This window comes from Xyrauchen texanus, chromosome 39 (genome assembly GCF_025860055.1).
Source record: "Xyrauchen texanus isolate HMW12.3.18 chromosome 39, RBS_HiC_50CHRs, whole genome shotgun sequence".
Classification (NCBI taxonomy): Eukaryota; Metazoa; Chordata; class Actinopteri; order Cypriniformes; family Catostomidae; genus Xyrauchen; species Xyrauchen texanus.
The window spans coordinates 8,062,061-8,079,558 of record NC_068314.1 but is presented as its reverse complement, the minus strand read 5'-3'; the positions used below and the strand labels follow the sequence as shown (position 1 = coordinate 8,079,558).

Genomic DNA, 17,498 nt, shown 5'->3' with positions numbered 1-17,498 from the left:
TAATTTTTAGCACCATGTCAGCAACAAGGCTATCCACATGACGAGAATAGATTAAATATCAAAAAACATACAAATTAAATGAGGAATTTTAGATTGATTTTAGACAGAAACTCATTTACATTTTTTTAAATATCTGTTAAGCTTGTTTCTGAATAAAACCTTTGTTTAATCCACTAAAATGTGTATGATAGTAAGTATAGTCTGACAGGGAAGACATGATGGAGATTCATTACCTTTTAATAAAAATCCATGTGTCAGTCTTGAATGACTTATTCAACACCTAGTATATACTATTTGATCATGTCTATTTTTAAAAGTTAAAGAAAAGATGGAAAAGAGTGGAAAATCACATCTTGTATCTAAATATTGCTGGTGGTACTCATTAGGATGTGTCTCTGTGTTTTGTCTTTTGCCAAAATGATATTTGGCCTTTTCAGAGCCCATGGAGACATAGGACAAAAATTTGCTTGGTTAAGTTGTCCAAATTGATATCCAGGTTCTCTAAATAAGGTTTCATCCTCATTCCAAAAGGTCTGATATATCTAGGTCTGGCTTCATATAAGTAAGATCGTTCGGGGTGAAAAACTGTCATGTAGGCTGGATTGCTTTGGTTTGCCTTAAGTTTCACTGCATATTGTGGTGCCAATTTCAAATGTCTGTTCTGGAGTGAAGGTTCCCTGGCTTCTGTGAAAAGACTCTGAACAAGAGAGGTCCTGAATGCTCCTAATGCCAGTCATAGTCCTTGACGTATGGTGTCCAGAATCTGAATGTAGGACTTACATGTTGAGCCATATACAACGCATGCATAGTCTAAGCGGGATCTGACTAGTACTCTATAAAGGCATAAAAGTACATTGAAGTCAGCACCCCATTTAGATTTTCCCAGCACATTTATAAAATCCAATATCTTGAAACACTTTTTCTTCAGGTTTTTCATGTCTGGAATAAAAGTAAGTTTGTTATCGAATACAAGTTCTTCAACAAATTTGATGGGTTCTACATCCCAAAAAAAAACTCTGGGTCAGGATGTAGAGACCGCAAAAGGCAAAAATGCATACAAAACATTCTTTATTTTAGAAAATGTAAACCCATTTTTGATTGATCATTCATTTATATTATTGATGCATAATTGTACTTGTCGTTCGATTACATTCATATTTTTTCCTCTGTAACAAATGCACAGATCATCAACATATAGACTGCAAGACATATTGGGCATTATAACATTTGCTATACTATTTATTTGAATACTGAAGAGTGCAAATGAGTTGCTGAGAATGCTTCCTTGAGGGACCCCTAGTTCTTGTACATGTGAATTTGACAGAGTAGTTCCTATCTGGACACGGAAACATCTATTGGACAGGAAATTGGAAATAAAAATCGGTAATTTGCATTTGAGTCCTATTTCGTTTAGATCTTTAAGGATGCCATATCCCCAAGTGGTATCATAAGCCTTCTCCAGATCGAAGAAAACTGCTACAGCATGTTCTTATTTTATAATACTGTTCTGTACAAATGATTCCAATCTAATAATCCACTGTGCTTTTTCCTTTTCTAAACCCACACTGGAATTCACTGATCATGTGGTCAGACTCTAGTATCCACACCAGACTGTCATTGACCATTCACTCTATAGTTTTACAGAGGCAGCTGGTCAGTGCTATTGGGCGATAATTGATAGCGTCAGAATGGTCCTTGCCTTGTTTCATTATATGTATAATTATTGCATCTTGCCAGGATAAAGGAAAGTTTCCTGTTCTCTGGATAGTATTACAAAATTCTAGGAGGAGCAGTACAGTAGTACTGTTTCCCCTTCTGTCGCTCTCTCCACGTTGTGTCAGAGAAGCGACACTAGGGGTCTCTCTTGAGCGCCGATATCCACCTCTGATCTATGAAAAAAGGCCAATGAGAGTTGGCAACCAGTATTTGCATGTCCCGCCCCCGGACATACGGGTATTTAAGCGGCGCAAATAAGGGAGTTCATTCAGAAAATTTCTTCGGAGCCGATGGTCGTGTTTGCAGACTGCTGCGTATTACACACTGAGTTCCAGCTATCCTCTGCTGCATGCTGTTGGATTCTACGGTGCACAACAGCGGCTTTCTCCTGTTTGCACGGCTGTGCACTTTCTGCCCCTGAGCGCATCGACAGTTGCAGATAAGAAAGATCTCTCACGAGTCTTTCATTCATAAAAGAGTGATTTTATTTAAAAGAGTAATTTCCTCTAAAGAGCAAAAACACAGCGGCGTTGAGCGTCCTTTTAAGGGCGTGTCTTTTAAAGATGCCTTTCCGCCCCTGTGTTGTTTCTGGATCGCGGTAGAGTACTCTCCGCTTCCGGCGACCACAGGCGTTGTCTCGTGTGTCTGGGCAGTGATCACACCAAGGCTGCGTTTGTGGATGGTTCATGTTCTCATTGCGAGAACATGACCATGACAACGTTGCGGTCGCGGCTTGCTTACAACCGTAAGTAAGCCACTCCAGCTGCCCCCCGCGTCGCTCCTCCTTCCCACGGGATTGAGGGCGATGCGGCTGGCGATGGAGGCGATTCGAGGATGGCAGTGGGTGCAGCTCCGCCGGTACGCCCCTCGGACCACCAGCGCCCGGCACGCTCGTTGACTCCGTCCCGCTTCGAGGTGGCGGCGACTCGCCTCACAGCCAGTCTGCCTACCCTCTTGCGATGGAAGCAGATGAGTTCGCCGCGACATCGGAGGCGTGGGCTCTGACGCTGAGGGCTCCTCTGGGCTGCCGCCTTCGGGCTTGCACGCCCAGGAGGAGGCCGACGCGCAGATGTCCGATATGCTTTCCCGGGCAGCCAACAGCGTGGGCCTGGATTGGAACACTCCATCCTCCCCACAGCCATCATGGCTGGACGATTGGTTCTTGGGCGTGGGGCACTGCTCACAGCCTCGCCCCCCCGGTTCCTTTCTTCCCGGAGGTGCATGATGAGCTGACTTCTTCGTGGAGAGCACCCCTCTCCACTCTTCGCACCGCCACCTGCTCATCCTCCCTCGCCACCCTCGACGGCGGAGCGCGCCACGGGTACACAGAGATCCCCCAGGTGGATAGAGCAGTTGCGCTCCACTTATGTCCCGGAAGCACTACCACCTGGCGGGGCCGCCCTGTACTCCCTTCCCGGTCCTGTAGAGCAACATCCTCGCTCACCGCAAACGCCTACAGCGCTACCGGACGCGCCGCTTCCGCCCTGCATGCCATGGCTCTCCTGCAGGTCCACCAAGCCAAGGCACTTCGCAACATGCACGGGGGTGGCCCTGATCCTGACACGCTGCAGGAACTGCGCTCAGCGACCGACCTTGCCCTGAGAGTGACGAAGGTCACAGCGCAGGCTCTCGGGCAGGCGATGGCCACCCTGGTGGTCCAGGAACGTCAGCAATGGCTGGACTTGGTTGAGATGCGTGAAGCCGACAAGACTCGCTTCCTCAACGCCCCTGTCTCCCAGTTCGGCCTCTTCGGCGACACCGTTGAGGACTTTGCCCAGCAGTTCTCCCTGGTGAAGAAGCAGGCGGAGGCCATTTCGCACATCATGCCGCGCCGCAAGCTTGCCGCCACGGCCCAGGCCCCACCTGCTCGCCGAGGGCGTCCTCCCGCGGCCAGAAGACCTTCTGCTCCGCCCCATCCTGGGCCCAGCTCTCAGCCCCGGCGTTGAGCAAACCGCAGGAAGCGTACGCCCCCTGCCTCACGGATGGTAAGACCGCCAGATGGTAAGACCGCTCCGTCCCCCGGTGGAGGGCCGGGAGGAGGATCTTTTGTTTTTTCATTTGCCGCACCCCCTGACGGGGGCTGCGGTACCCAAATTCTCAATAAAGAGCTATTTCCTTTACCTCTGGGTCACATGGCCCGCAAATGCCGTTCTCACGGCACCTTGCTTTCAGGCCTCAACAGTCTCGGCGCCCAGGATGCGGTGCTTCCGCCCTCAGCCCCACGACTGTTCCCCGGCCGGCCGGTTCAGACGAGTCCAGAGGACGCCAGCATCAGACCTCCTCCTCAGTCACGAACCCGCCCCCTGCCGGGTGCGCGGAACAAGGTAAGTGCTTTGAGTTTATTCTCAGCACCAGAGCCTCGGGACGCCACAGCGCCTCCCAACACTGCGTTACCTGTTCCGCACCGCTGCGAAGCCCCGCCGGGTACGTCCAAAATACTCTTCCCCTTGGTGCCCCTAGCATGGAGCTTAGAGGCATGGCTTTCACTGCCCAGCTCGTCACGGTGGCTGCACCGGACCATCCGACTCGGTTACGCAATTCAGTTTGCCAGGTCTCCGCCTCCCTTCATGGGCGTTCGTTCCTCCGCAGTGCACGGCGAACATGCCCACTCCCTGCGCGAGGAAATCGCCTCCCTTCTAGTCAAGGATGCGATAGAGCCTGTCTCTCCGACCGAAACGAAGAAGGGTTTCTACAGCCCTTACTTCATTGTACCCAAGAAAGGCGGCGGCATACGACCGATCTTGGACCTGCGAGTTTTCAATCGGACCTTGTCCAAACTCCCGTTCAAAATGCTTACCCAGAAACAAATTCTATCTGGCGTCCGGCATCTAGATTGGTTCGCAGCGGTAGACCTGAAGGACGCGTACTTCCACATCTCAATTCGCCCTCGACATCGGCCCTTTCTACGGTTCGCGTACGACGGCCAGGCGTATCAGTACAAGGTCCTCCCCTTCGGCCTGTCTCTGTCCCCTCGCGTCTTCATGAAGGTCGCAGAGGCGGCTCTTGCCCCGCTACGAGGAGCGGGCATACGCATACTCAATTACCTCGACGATTGGCTCATTTTGGCCTCCTCGCAGGAATTACTATGTGCACACAGAGACCAGGTGCTCGAGCACCTCAGCCGTTTAGGGTTTCAGGTCAACTGGGAAAAGAGCAAGCTCACCCCGGTCCAAAGCATCTCTTTTCTCGGTTTGGAGTTAGACTCAGTCTCAATGACGCGCACAGTCAGTGCTGGAATGCCTCGCTTCTTTCGAACCAGGCACCGTGGTCCCTTTGAAACGTTTCCAACGGCTCCTGGGGCATATGGCATCCTCCGCGGTGGCCGCGCCTCTAGGGTTGATGCATATGAGACCACTTCAGCATTGGCTCCAGACTCGAGTCCCGAGACGAGCATGGTGCCACGGCACGCACGGCGTGGAAGTTACCACTGCCTGCCTCCAAACCTTCAAACCCTGGACAGACCTCTGCTTTCTACGGGCAGGAGTACCCTTGCAGCAGGTGTCCCGTCACATTCTGGTTACAACCGATGCCTCCAAGTTGGGTTGGGGCGCTGTGTGCAACGGGCGCGCAGCCGCAGGCCGGTGGAACCGAGGCCCGCTCCGCTGGCACATCAACTGCCTAGAGCTGCTGGCCGTTTTTCTTGCCCTGAAGAAATTTCTTCCATTGATTCGTGGCAAGCATGTCCTAGTCAGGACAGACAGCACCACGGTGGTAGCCTACATAAACCGCCAAGGCAGAGTACGCTCCCTCCACATGTCACAGCTCGCCCGTCGTCTCCTCCTTTGGAGTCAGCAGCGACTGGAGTCACTGCGCGCCACTCACATCCCCGGCAACCTCAATGTGATAGCGGACGCACTGTCAAGACAAACCTTGCCCAGCGGGGAGTGGAGGCTCCACCCCCAATCGGCCCAGCTGATTTGGGACAGGTTCGGCAAGGCCCAGGTGGACCTGTTTGCCTCCAAGGAAACCTCCCACTGTCCGCTCTGGTATGCCCTCACAGAGGCTCCCCTTGGGACAGATGCTCTGGTGCACAGCTGGCCCACGGGGCTGCGCAAGTACGCTTTTCCCCCAGTGAGCCTTCTTGCACAGGTGCTATGCAAGGTCAGGGAGGACAAGGAGCAAGTCACTCTGGTGGCCCCCAACTGGCCCAACCGGACGTGGTTTTCGGATCTCACGCTCCTCATGACAGCCCCTCCCTGGCGAATTCCCCTGAGGAAGGACCTTCTTTCTCAGGGACGGGGCACGCTCTGGCATCCGCATCCAGACCTCTGGAATCTCCATGTCTGGTCCCTGGACGGGACGCGGAGGATCTAGCCGGCCTACCTTCGGCCGTCATAGACACTATTAACCAAGCCAGAGCCCCTTCGACCAGGCATCTTTACGCCCTGAAGTGGCGTCTGTTCGCAGACTGGTGTTCTTCCCAAGCCGAAGACCCACAGAAGTGCGCAGTTAGGTCAGTGCTCGTGTTTTTTCAGGAGAGGCTGGAGAGGAGGCTGTCCCCCTCCACCCTCAAGGTGTATGTTGCCGCTATCGCGGCCCACCACGACACGGTAGACGGCAAGTCTCTTGGTAAGCACGACTTAATCGTCAGGTTCCTAAAAGGTGCCCGGAGGATGACTCCCTCCCAGCCTAACCTGTTTCCCTCCTGGGATCTCTCGGTCGTCCTTATGGGACTCCGGAGACCCCCCTTCGAGCCGCTTGACTCAGTTGGACTCAGGGCCCTCTCTCTCAAGACCGCCCTGCTGATCACGCTCGCTTTCATCAAGAGGGTCGGGGACCTGCATGCGTTCTCTGTTAGCGACGCTTGCCTGGAGTTCGGTCCGGCAGACACTCGTGATCCTAAGACCGCGACCGGGCTACGTGCCCAAGGTTCCTACCACACCCTTCAGGGATCAGGTGGTGAACCTGCAAGCGCTGCCCCGGGAGGAGGCAGACCCAGCCCTTTCACTGCTGTGTCCAGTACGTGCCTTACGTATTTACCTGGACTGCACACAGAGCACCAGATGCTCTGAGCAGCTCTTCGTCTGCTTTGGGGGACAGCAGAAAGGGAATGCTGTCTCCAAGCAGAGACTCGCCCACTGGGTTGTCGACGCCATTTCCCTGGCTTATCACACCCAGGCCGTGCCCCCCCCTTTGCGGGTCCGAGCCCACTCCACCAGGAGTGTTGCGTTCTCGTGGGCACTGGCTAGGGGCACTGCCCTAGCAGACATTTGTAGAGCAGCGGGCTGGGCAACACCTAACACTTTTGCGAGATTCTACAATCTCCGAGTTGAGTCAGTATCGTCCCGTGTTCTCTCAGGTACCAAGCCCGTAGAACTCGGTGGCACGTCCACGATCTGACCGGGTGAATCGCTTGCACCCAGCGCCCTTCCCCCTAACCAGGGGAAACAGTGCGCCTTCTTCCCAGGAGATCCCAGGTTTGGGACATTGGTTGACTCCTCCCTAGCCCTCGTGGGTCGCAGTTCTGCGGAGGAACTCGCCGACCCAAACCACTGCGGGTACCACTAGCTACCCTGTACTGGTATTGGTGCCCCACAGGTAAGGCCTCCTGTTCGGACTCCCCCTGTGTGTAAAACCACGGTTCTGTCCCCTCACGAGAGTTGACTCTGTGTTTTCCTTAGGCAGTTACAGCTGCCTGGGGTGCCGTGCTGTATGCTTCCCCCCCTCTGCGAGGCTGGATCTACCACCGCACTATTGTTCCGCATAAGACCTAAGTATAGGCCATGCGATGTATTTGCCACTCAAAATTTGCCTCCCCTCCCGGGTAGGTGTGGCCTCCGCAGGGTCTTCTCCACCCTAATAAGGGCTAAGACCCCCTTCCCTCAATGCGTGTAAGGGCCCTGGCTGTAGTTGCTCTATGCGAGAAACATAGAGAGAAAAGAGGCCCAGCCAGGCTGGCCCGTTCCCATGTTGGCGGCCATCACCTTGTTCCCCCCTCCAGGGTAACGATAAGGAATCCTGATGGCTTAAATGGGGCATTGGGGAAGGGTACGTGCAGCCTGATACAGTTGGTCGTTCTGCACGTAGGAATACCTGCTCGCTCCTGTATCAGCAGATCACGTACACGGCTCAGCGCATTGCTCTTTTTAAGTGGACCCCTAGTGTCACTTCTCTGACACAACGTGGAGAGAGCGACAGAAGGGGAACGTCTAGGTTACGTATGTAACCTACGTTCCCCGATGGAGGGAACGAGACGTTGTGTCTCCCCTGCCACATCGCTGAGCCGAGCCCCTGTTGTGGCCGGACCATTTCCGGCTCCTCAGAAAAATCCTGAATGAACTCCCGTATTTGTGCCGCTTAAATACCTGTATGTCCGGGGGCGGGACATGCAAATACTGGTTGCCAACTCTCATTGGCCTTTTTTCATAGATCAGAGGTGGATATCGGCGCTCAAGAGAGACCCCTAGTGTCGCTTCTCTGACACAACGTCTCGTTCCCTCCATCATAACTGGTAATCTGGTAATCAGAAGGATGCTGGTTCGAGCCCCACAGCCACCACCATTGTGTCCTTGAGCAAGGCACTTAACTCCAGGTTGCTCCAGGGGGATTGTCCCTGTAATAAGTGCACTGTAAGTCGCTTTGGATAAAAGCGTCTGCCAAATGCATAAATGTAAATGTAAATGTCTTGCCCAAGGACACTTCGGCATGTGGAGTCGTGTGGGATTGGAATCGAACCACCAACCCTGCGATTGGCAGCCGACCCGCTCTACCACCTGAGCCACAGCCAGATGACAATTATATAGTCATCTACAAAAGCCAGAGCACTACTGTGACTCACTTCCTTTTGATATTTGCTGACCTGTTGTTTGAGTTGATGCATCAGTCTATCCTTTTCTCTCTTCAGGGCCAAAACTTCCTCTTGAGTCTTCTTCTTGTTGGAGGATGACAGCTCTAACAGAGCGATGTTAGCATCCTTTTCACTAATGGCAGCGAGCAGAGCCTGTTGTCTGTGAGGAACAGATAATGTGAGATGTGTAGGCATGTACACTGTTCAGGTTTTAAGAAAGGAACATACACTTTAAGACCCCGGCATACTATATATGGAAACTAAGAGTGAATGGGTGACATTTAGAACCAATTCTGGCAAAAACAAAGGTGTTTGAGTTCGTTTTGTGGTTTTTAACAGCTTGCCAAGTGCAACATTTTTAGGAAAACTTCATACTGGCTACTAAAAATTTCTCACTGCCATTGGTCCACGTCATCTGTAAGTGTGACCTGGAGCTCAGTCGAAATTAACACACAGGCATGCAGAGTTATTAGCGAGCTGGTGCATACTTAAATACCGCTGTATGATTGTAAGCATGAAGACATTTTATAAAAACATCTCATGCAATTTTAGATTTTTTAAATTTGTCTACAAAAGGAATCAAACCTACTTAACCCTCTGGGGTCGACGGACGCGCCGGCGTGTCCTGCTGGATATTTTCGTCATTACAGCGGAAACAACTTAAAATACTGCGTCATTTTAGGTCATACAGATACGTGTAAGACATCATTAGAGACTATAAAGGATCTACTTTTATTTGTGTACACTCACAATAACAACAAAATCTTGTGCTTTTGTAAAATAAAGAAAGTCTCTGTTTTCACGAGCATATTTCTGAAACACGTCACAAAAATGAACTGAAACTCAGTGAAACACAAACACGAAACATATGTATAAAGAAAGCTTAAAATGAGCTTAAAGCTTAAAATAAACAATTCAAATTTAAAACAAATATTCTCCTGCAATGTAATCTGTATGAAACAAAGCGATGTACAGTTTTTACCGGTTCATCTCATTATATCTAATGTGATCACACCCACCAGCAGAGCGCGCCATTCACATGCTAATGTACTGACACGATCAAGGCAAATGGGAAATGCCCCTGACAGTGTTCAGAGGTTTGATATAAACAATTAATTCATTTTACTGCGCGTTTGTAACGATACACAGGCGATGAAACTTCTGGATATTAAGGAAGAGTTAACATTTTCCTCAGAAGAAGAGCGGGAATCTGATGAACATTTGTATTTTGAAGAGAGACTTGATCCAGCAGAGGATATAATTTCGGACGAGTAAGTAATTTAGTTTTCTTTAGCTGACATGCTATTTTATATAAACATGTACATATTTTACTAGTGGGACTGTTTCCAGACTTGCCAGCCAGGATTCAGAGTATTGACATTTGAAATATTTCCTAATAAGCAAGTTTTAGTTACATTTAAATGCTGTTTCGGCTAAAGCAGGTATTTAAATTGTATGCTGTATGATATAAATATGATATAAAAATAATATTAATATTTAGATTACATTCTAACTAGTGTTTATGCTGCCTCATTATCATAAACAAAGCTTGTGCTTGCAAATATCTGTTCAGGTGTAAATGAGTAAAATGCACTTTAAATATGCCCATATTAGAAAATCAGCATATTATAATGATTTCTGAAGGATCATGTGATACCGAAGATTGCAGTAATGATGCTGAAAATTCAGCTTTGATCACAAATTGCATTTGACAATATATTCAAATAGAAAACTGTTCTTTTAATTTGTAAAAATATCACTGTTTTTACTGTATTTTGGATCAAATAAATGCAGTCTTGGTGAGCAGAAGAGACTTCTTTTAAACGGTAGTGTAGGTCTACAATTAAGTCTTTATTTAAAGAAAATGTACAGTCAGATTACTTAAAACTTGATTTTGATAATTAAGTCTCCTCACATTCATTCTCTCTCTGTCACATTCCTCATTGATGGACCCAGGGGAGGGGTCCATTGTCTCCTCAGGTGTAAATTACCTCAATATTCATGATAGTTCACGCCTCCTCGCATATCGCCTTTCAACACTAAAAGTGTCTTACAAAAGTTAAATTAGTATATTGTTTTGTATGAATGAGTGATAAGGATAGTTTTCACATCAGTTTGTAGCAAAAACTCTAGGCTACAATATCCAGTTCTCAAAAGGCTTGTGGACAAATGTTAAGTATGTGTTATATGGCCTTATTTCAATTACATAATTTTTTTGTTTTTTCAAAAAGGGTTTGAGAGGGTTAAATAATCCAAGTGCCCATTAAATCACTTTGATGTGCCATCAGTCAAAAGTCATTCACACATCTTTTGTCTATATTCAAGCAATTAACACTCTTTCATACACCCATCTTTGCAGTAGTATTAGTGCCATCATTAATTACAATAAACGAAAGTCACTGCCACATATAAGCGCATTAATGCTACGAATGCAAAATATAAACATGACAATATGACACATTATCTACTTCATGTATGTTACTTTAATTCATAATTGAGAGGTTAAAACAGCTTACTTTACTGATCTTGTGTGAATTCTACACACAGAATGAGGTATTAAGTCATTGATAACACATATTTATGTTTTACGTGTAGTCTTGGGTGTCCTCATATTGAAATGATCCTCGAAACGAACAACGAAGAAGAACTTCTATATAAGTTTGCCGGGGCCTTTAAGATTATTACAGAAAGAAAAACCCGAGTCCAGGCACAAGAAAAAGAGAATATCATGCAATTCTCACTTCATCTCCAAGATCTCCTCAAGTTGTTTTCTACGTTCCTGTCTGAGGTTGGTCAAATGGCTGTCTCGCTCGGTCAGAGACTGCTGGGTGGAAGACAGACGCTGTTTGGTAGCATCCAGCTCCTGTCTCGTCTTCTCCAAAACATTCATTACCTCTTCCATCTGAGAGAGAGAGAAAAACAGGTGCAAGGAACAGAAAAAAAAACATTTGGTCACCATTGCTGAATGTCTTGTAGGATTTGAAGTGTTCTCTTCAAGAGGAAATCTCCAGATTAACACCGAGATATCTCCATTCACAGGTGTAAAAGACACATACACACCTTTGGGTTGTCCATCTGTGGGCCAAGCTTGATGCCTGGGCCCTTTTTATTTTGATCCTTGCTTTGCCTTTGAAAACAAACAGATTTTCACTTGAATAGCTGTTTTTTATACCAAAACAAGACCTAACCTAATACCTCATGATAATAGTCCCCCAAAAAGTATTCAGACACTTTACCTGCAATTAAACATGTAGGAATGTCGTCATTAGATAACAAAATAATTAAGCTTGTGGCATTTATTTTAAAGAAAGATAAAGAAAGAACACTTTTCAAGATAAACATTTCACAAAAAAAGTATTTTGACACTTTATGGTTGTCATACATTAGTGATACATGTCAATAGCAATAAATTACATCTGTGGTTACTGAGCTAGGACACTTGTGTAAACCTGAGGGGAACTAACTTTATACATCCAGTAAAAATTACCTTGGGACCAGCAAAAAGCTTCAGAAAGTCAGATCTGAGAAAAGTTCTAGCAGCATTTGTTGGCAGATGCCACTTGGTTGCATATTCTTTTACATAATACAGTGAAATTCATACTTTAAGTGTGGCTTAAGTGTCCAAATACTTTTTGGGGCCAATGCATTTCAGGAATTTGTGATTAATTAGAACAACTATAAAACAAGAACAACATCCTAATGAAATGACACATTCCTAGGTTTAGCATTACCATGACAATGACACATGTGCCAATGTGAGAAACATTAGACACAGATGAGACTATTATGAGGTGAGTCACAGACAAAACGCGACTTACAGGCTTGGCTTATTGCTCAGAATGCCTTGCAGGGTTAAAGAGATAAATTTGTGAGAGCTGAGATGGTCTCATCTCTCAGGTGAACACTTGAGAAACACCCTACTTACCTGGGAGCAAGACTGGCGGTAGAGGAGAAAGAGGAAGGAGGAAGGAAGCAAGAAGGCAGGAACAGGTAGAAAGGAAACCACAATACAGCAAATGGGAAGAGGCAAAAAAAGAAAGAGGTAAAATTAAGAAAAACTTTAGAATTTGGTTAAATAATGCAGAAAACAACTGGAAAGAGTCAAGTGAGAGCCTGTTTACACCTGGCATTGTAGGTGCACTCAGTATTTTTTATGTACGTCATCTTGGATTTAGGCTAAGCGTACACGTTTGAGTTTTGAGACTTAGGAGTTTGTGAGCTCCTGCACATGATACGAGTTTATTTTATAATCATAAAGATGCAGTGGTTCACTACACAACTTTAACCTGGTGAATTTCGAAGCAATCGCATGAATTTTCAGGCTATTATAAATACAAAGCATAAAGCCAGAAAAGGATATTTTAATTCCTTGTGGCAGTAATGGTTTGCGATTTACAAGAAAAAAAGAAGACGGTATGGCCAGGGGCTGCGTTAACTGAAAAACATATTTTTTTTTACAGATTTGTTTTTAAACATTGACTGATAATTATTCCAATTGCTTTTGGACATTTGACAGATATGGATTTTGAGCAGAGGCTGTCTGATTTCATGACCGCATACATCAATCATTGCGTCAGTGTGTTACTACTGCATGATAAAGCACAGAAAAAGTACAAGATTAAAAAGAATGTGTGCAAAATCAGTGAACAGTTTCTGCCAATTATAGGCCTACTTGGATTTATTATAAGTGCAAATATGATGTTTAGTGCCAAATACTAAATGTTATTTTAGTGAAGATGTGCTTGCTTCTCAGCTGTGTCACTGCATGTTGATTTTGAATAGCTGGCAAAGTTTTAAAGTCTTGTTTTAGCGATTGAAAGGTAGAACTTTCACCCTTCAAGCCTTAGTTTCACAAGACTCATACTTGGGGTGTCAAAAACATCTATCATACATTCACTATCGTGTATATACCATTATATAATGGATGCAATCAGCTCATGTAAGTGGTCATGTTTTAAACTTGTGTTTCAAAGTGACTATTCATTTCTTAAAGAGAAAAATGGGGGCAAACGGGGCAAGTGCGCTCAGGCATAAAGGTGCAAACCTACACACTTAAGGATCACCAGACTCTGCCAAGTAGTAAAGCCCTACCTAAAAAACCTAGCTCATTCACAGAGCAGAGCAGGGCCTGCAGTGCTGTGGAACATCACATGCAGGCCAACAAGATGGCCAATTGGGGAAATTTTGCAGGCAAAGGTAGGTGGGGATGAAGAGGAACCATTCAGAAGAGGGGAGAACAGAGCAGTGAGTGAGTAGAAGAGATTATGAGGAGATGTTTTAAAAGAAGGAGCTGAAGGCAGCAGCAATATGATTGGTCAAGGGAAGAGAAGATGCAAATTAGCAGGTGAAATGGGTGTTTTAGGGTCAGTAAAGGGTCTCCGCTTTGAGAGATAGCCCTTATTTGCCAGCAACAGTGAGCAGCATACACAAAGAGCACATAAGCGTCACTGATTTGTGTGTGTGTGAGTGTAAAGTAGTGTTAAGTCATGAATGCGGATTGAGATGTCATACAAATAATCAAAGCACAGTGGTATAAAATACACAAAGATTGAAAATCTTTTTCTTAGGGATTTCATTGGCTTTAGTTAACAAATGCATGTGAAAAGCTATTGTTCCAAGTTTAATTTCTGGGATTAAAGGAATAGCCAACCCAAAAGTGAAACTTCTGTCATCATTTAAACACCCTCTATCCCATTACATTACCATCCAGTTGTTTCAAACTCATCTGAATTTTTTTGGCACCAAATCTGGTATGATGTGTCTGAATGCAACAGAATTGAAAATATGTGAACGCAAATTAGATTTGAGAGCTCTGGCAGAACAAACCAAATCGGAAGTCATTATGAAAAATTACTTACATTTTAGAATGTTCCTCACACCATTATATGGCTTTAGAAATCGCCTTGGTTACTGTTGTAACCTCCCTTCCCTGATGGAGGGAACGAGACGTAGTGACACTAGGGGTCGCTCTTGTGAGCCCCAAATACCTCAGATTTTTGAGAAAAGGCCAATGAGAATTGCTAGAACGCATCCACTCATTCAGGTTTTGTGCTGAGAACCCGAGACAAGGTCCCGGACATTTCATCGGGTAGTACAGTGTTGTGGCAAGAGGGACACAACATCTCGTTCCCTCCATCAGGGAACTGAGGTTACGACAGTAACCGAGACATTCCCCTTCTCTCACTCACTCGACGTTGTGTTGATGTAGTGACACTAGGGGTCCCTACACAAAACTCCACAAAATCTGAACTGTGTTACGTGAACTGCCGATGCAGGTGCAAGCAGGCTACTGCATGCGTAAAAGCAGATGCACTCGGACTGCATGTAGCCTCCCCCCCCCAATGCCCCTAAAAATATCATAAAGTTCTCCACATCTATCTAGTATCTAGTATCTCATACATTTATGAGCTCTGCATGCAATCCAAGTAGATGCGCAAAGCACGCACCGGACACAGCAATGATAAGTCTGGGTCTCCCTCCTCCCGGGGCAGCGCTTGCAGGCTCACCTCCTGATCCCTAAAAGGGGTCGTGGGAACCTTGGGCACATAGCCCAGTCAGGGTCTCAGGATCACGTGAGAGTCCTCCGGACCAAACTCCAGGCATGTTTCGCTGACAGCGAACCCTTGCAGTTCCCTGACCCTCTTGATGGAAGTGAGGGCGGTCAGGAGGACGGTCTTCAAAGAGACGACCTTCAACTCAAATGACTCCAGGGGCTCAAACAGGGCTCTCCGAAGGCCCAGAAGGACCATAGGTGTCCCATGAGGGAAAGAGGCGCAGCCTAGGAGGGTTCAGCCTCCTGGTGCCTCTCAGGAACCTGATGATCAAGTCGTGCTTCCCAAGAGACTTACCTTTCTCTGGGTCACCTTCAAGGTGGAGGGGGACAGCCACCCCTCCAACTTATCCTGCATGAAGGAAAGCACTGACCCGACTGCGCAACTCTGGAGTTCTTCGCTTCAGGAAGAACAGCAATTCGTGAACACATGACACTTCGGGGCTTACAGCTGCCTTGTGGAGGAAGTCCTGGCCTGAGTGATCGTGTTTACCACCACGAGCGGTAGACCACTTAAGTCTTCTGCATCCTGTCCAGGGACCAGACATGGAGGTTCCAGAGGTCTGGGCGTGGGTGCCAGATGGTGCCCCATTGCTGAGAGAGGAGGCCTTTCCTCAGGGGAATTTTACAGGTTGGTGCTGTTGCAAGAATGGTGAGGTCCAAAAAACAAATCTGGGTGGGCTAGTACGGCACCACAAGGGTGACTTGTTCCTCGTCCTCCCTAACCTTGCACAGGGTCTGTGCAAGTAGGCTCACTGGGGGGAATGCTTATTTCCGCAGCCCCCAGGGCCAGCTGTGTGCCAGCATGTCTGTCCCGACAGCGTGTTCGCTGTAGTGTTGAGGCTGCCCGGGATGTGAGTGGCCCGCTGCTGACTCCAGAGGAGGAGATGGCGGGCGAGTTGCGAAATGTGATGAGAATGTAAGCTGCCTTGGCAGTTTATATACGCTACAGTGGCTGTGCTGTCCATTCGAACCAACATGTGCTTGCCCTGGATCAATGGCAATAGCCTCCGCAGGGCGAGCTGTATTGCCAACAACTCAAGGAAGTTGATGTGCCAACACAGCTGCAGTCCTGTCCAGGAGCCGGTGTCTGCGTGCCTGTTGCACATGGTGCCCCAGCCTGACTTGGAGGCATCTGTTGTAACCACAATGCGCCTGGATACTTGCTGTAGGGGGACTCCTGCTCATAGAAATGCAAGGTCTGTCCAAGGGCTGAACAAGTGGTGGCAGACCGGTGTGATGGCCACGCGATATGCGCTATGCCCATCTCGGGACTCCTGATCGCCACGGAGGATGCCATATGCCCCTGGTGCCTCTGAAAGTGTTTCAGTGGAACCGCTATCCTCTGCCTGAATTAATTCAGGTAACATCTGCGCATGCTCACTTGTGAGGCTCACTATCATTGAGACCGAGTCTAACTCCATGCTGAGAAAGGTTATGCTCTGAGTTTTCCCAGTTGACCCGAAGCCCTAGGGAGCAGGAAACACCATGTCGAGGAGCATTGCTTTGACCCAAGGTGGCTTGAAGCACTTACCTTGCTCTGCGTGCATGGCGTAGGGCAGGTCGGCAACTGAGAATGAAGGCCTTTTGGGCCGACCTCGAGACTCGTCACAACCGGCTGGCTGGGGGTGTAGTTTAACCGGTGCAGCCGGACGTGCGAAGGCAGGGGACCGCGTTAGCGATGATATGGCTGCGAGTGCTCGGTGTCCAGTCACCGAAGTAATGTCGGCCTTGGGCATAGGCTGTGTGACCCAAGGAGAGAGGAACCTGCTCTTTTTTTGACAATGTGGGTACCGCAGCCTGTCCGGGGTGCAGCGAACACAAAACAAAAGGGGAACAAAAGATTCTCCTCCCGGCACTCCACTGGGGGACAAAGTGGTCTGGTCACCAGCTCCCGAGTTCCAGCAGACATCTTCCTCCTTAGGTCGTCCATCTCAGGGGCGATTAGGAGCCTTCCTAGGGGTCTGAGCACCAAGCCGCAAGGAGGGGGGCATTAGCTTCCTGCAGGGGGCTCTACGCCAGGAGGCTCAGCTCGGGCTGGGGCGGAGCTGCTGGGGCGGAGCCACCTGGGCTTTCATCGGTGCAGGGGGACACCCTCGGCAAGCAGATGGGGTACGCACTCTTGTGCCATGCCGGGGCAAGATGTGCTGTATCGCCTCTGTCTGTTTCTTCACCGCCGGCTGCTGGGCGAAGTCATTGACTGTCACTGAAAAGGCCAACCTGATTTGTCAACCTGGCCTCCAGAGATGACGTAATACTACAGGGAAGGGAGGGCCGGGCGAATCCGCCAGGTGGTGGCACTTTACGGGCACGAGTGCACCACAACCACCTTATCCACCTGAGGAATCGCGGCATAACCCACGGCTGCCCTGCTCTCGAGTGTAGTGAGAGCAGACGAGCAAAGGGATCGGGTTCGGACAATAAAAGTTGTCCCCCACGACCTCA

General features: G+C 48.1%; 1 protein-coding gene across 4 annotated transcripts in view; it reads right to left on the bottom strand.

Moving 5' to 3' along the window:
* LOC127632964 (ERC protein 2-like) overlaps nucleotides 1-17,498 on the bottom strand; it is a 127,493-nt gene that overhangs the window by 12,700 nt on the left and 97,295 nt on the right. For all 4 annotated transcript variants that reach the window (XM_052111811.1, XM_052111814.1, XM_052111812.1 and 1 more), the window contains 3 exons: nucleotides 11,564-11,630; nucleotides 11,245-11,405; nucleotides 8,516-8,663 (listed from right to left, as the gene is read on the bottom strand). In XM_052111811.1, coding sequence (XP_051967771.1) covers nucleotides 8,516-8,663; nucleotides 11,245-11,405; nucleotides 11,564-11,630 — 376 coding nt within the window. The remainder of the gene's footprint in view (nucleotides 1-8,515; nucleotides 8,664-11,244; nucleotides 11,406-11,563; nucleotides 11,631-17,498) is intronic.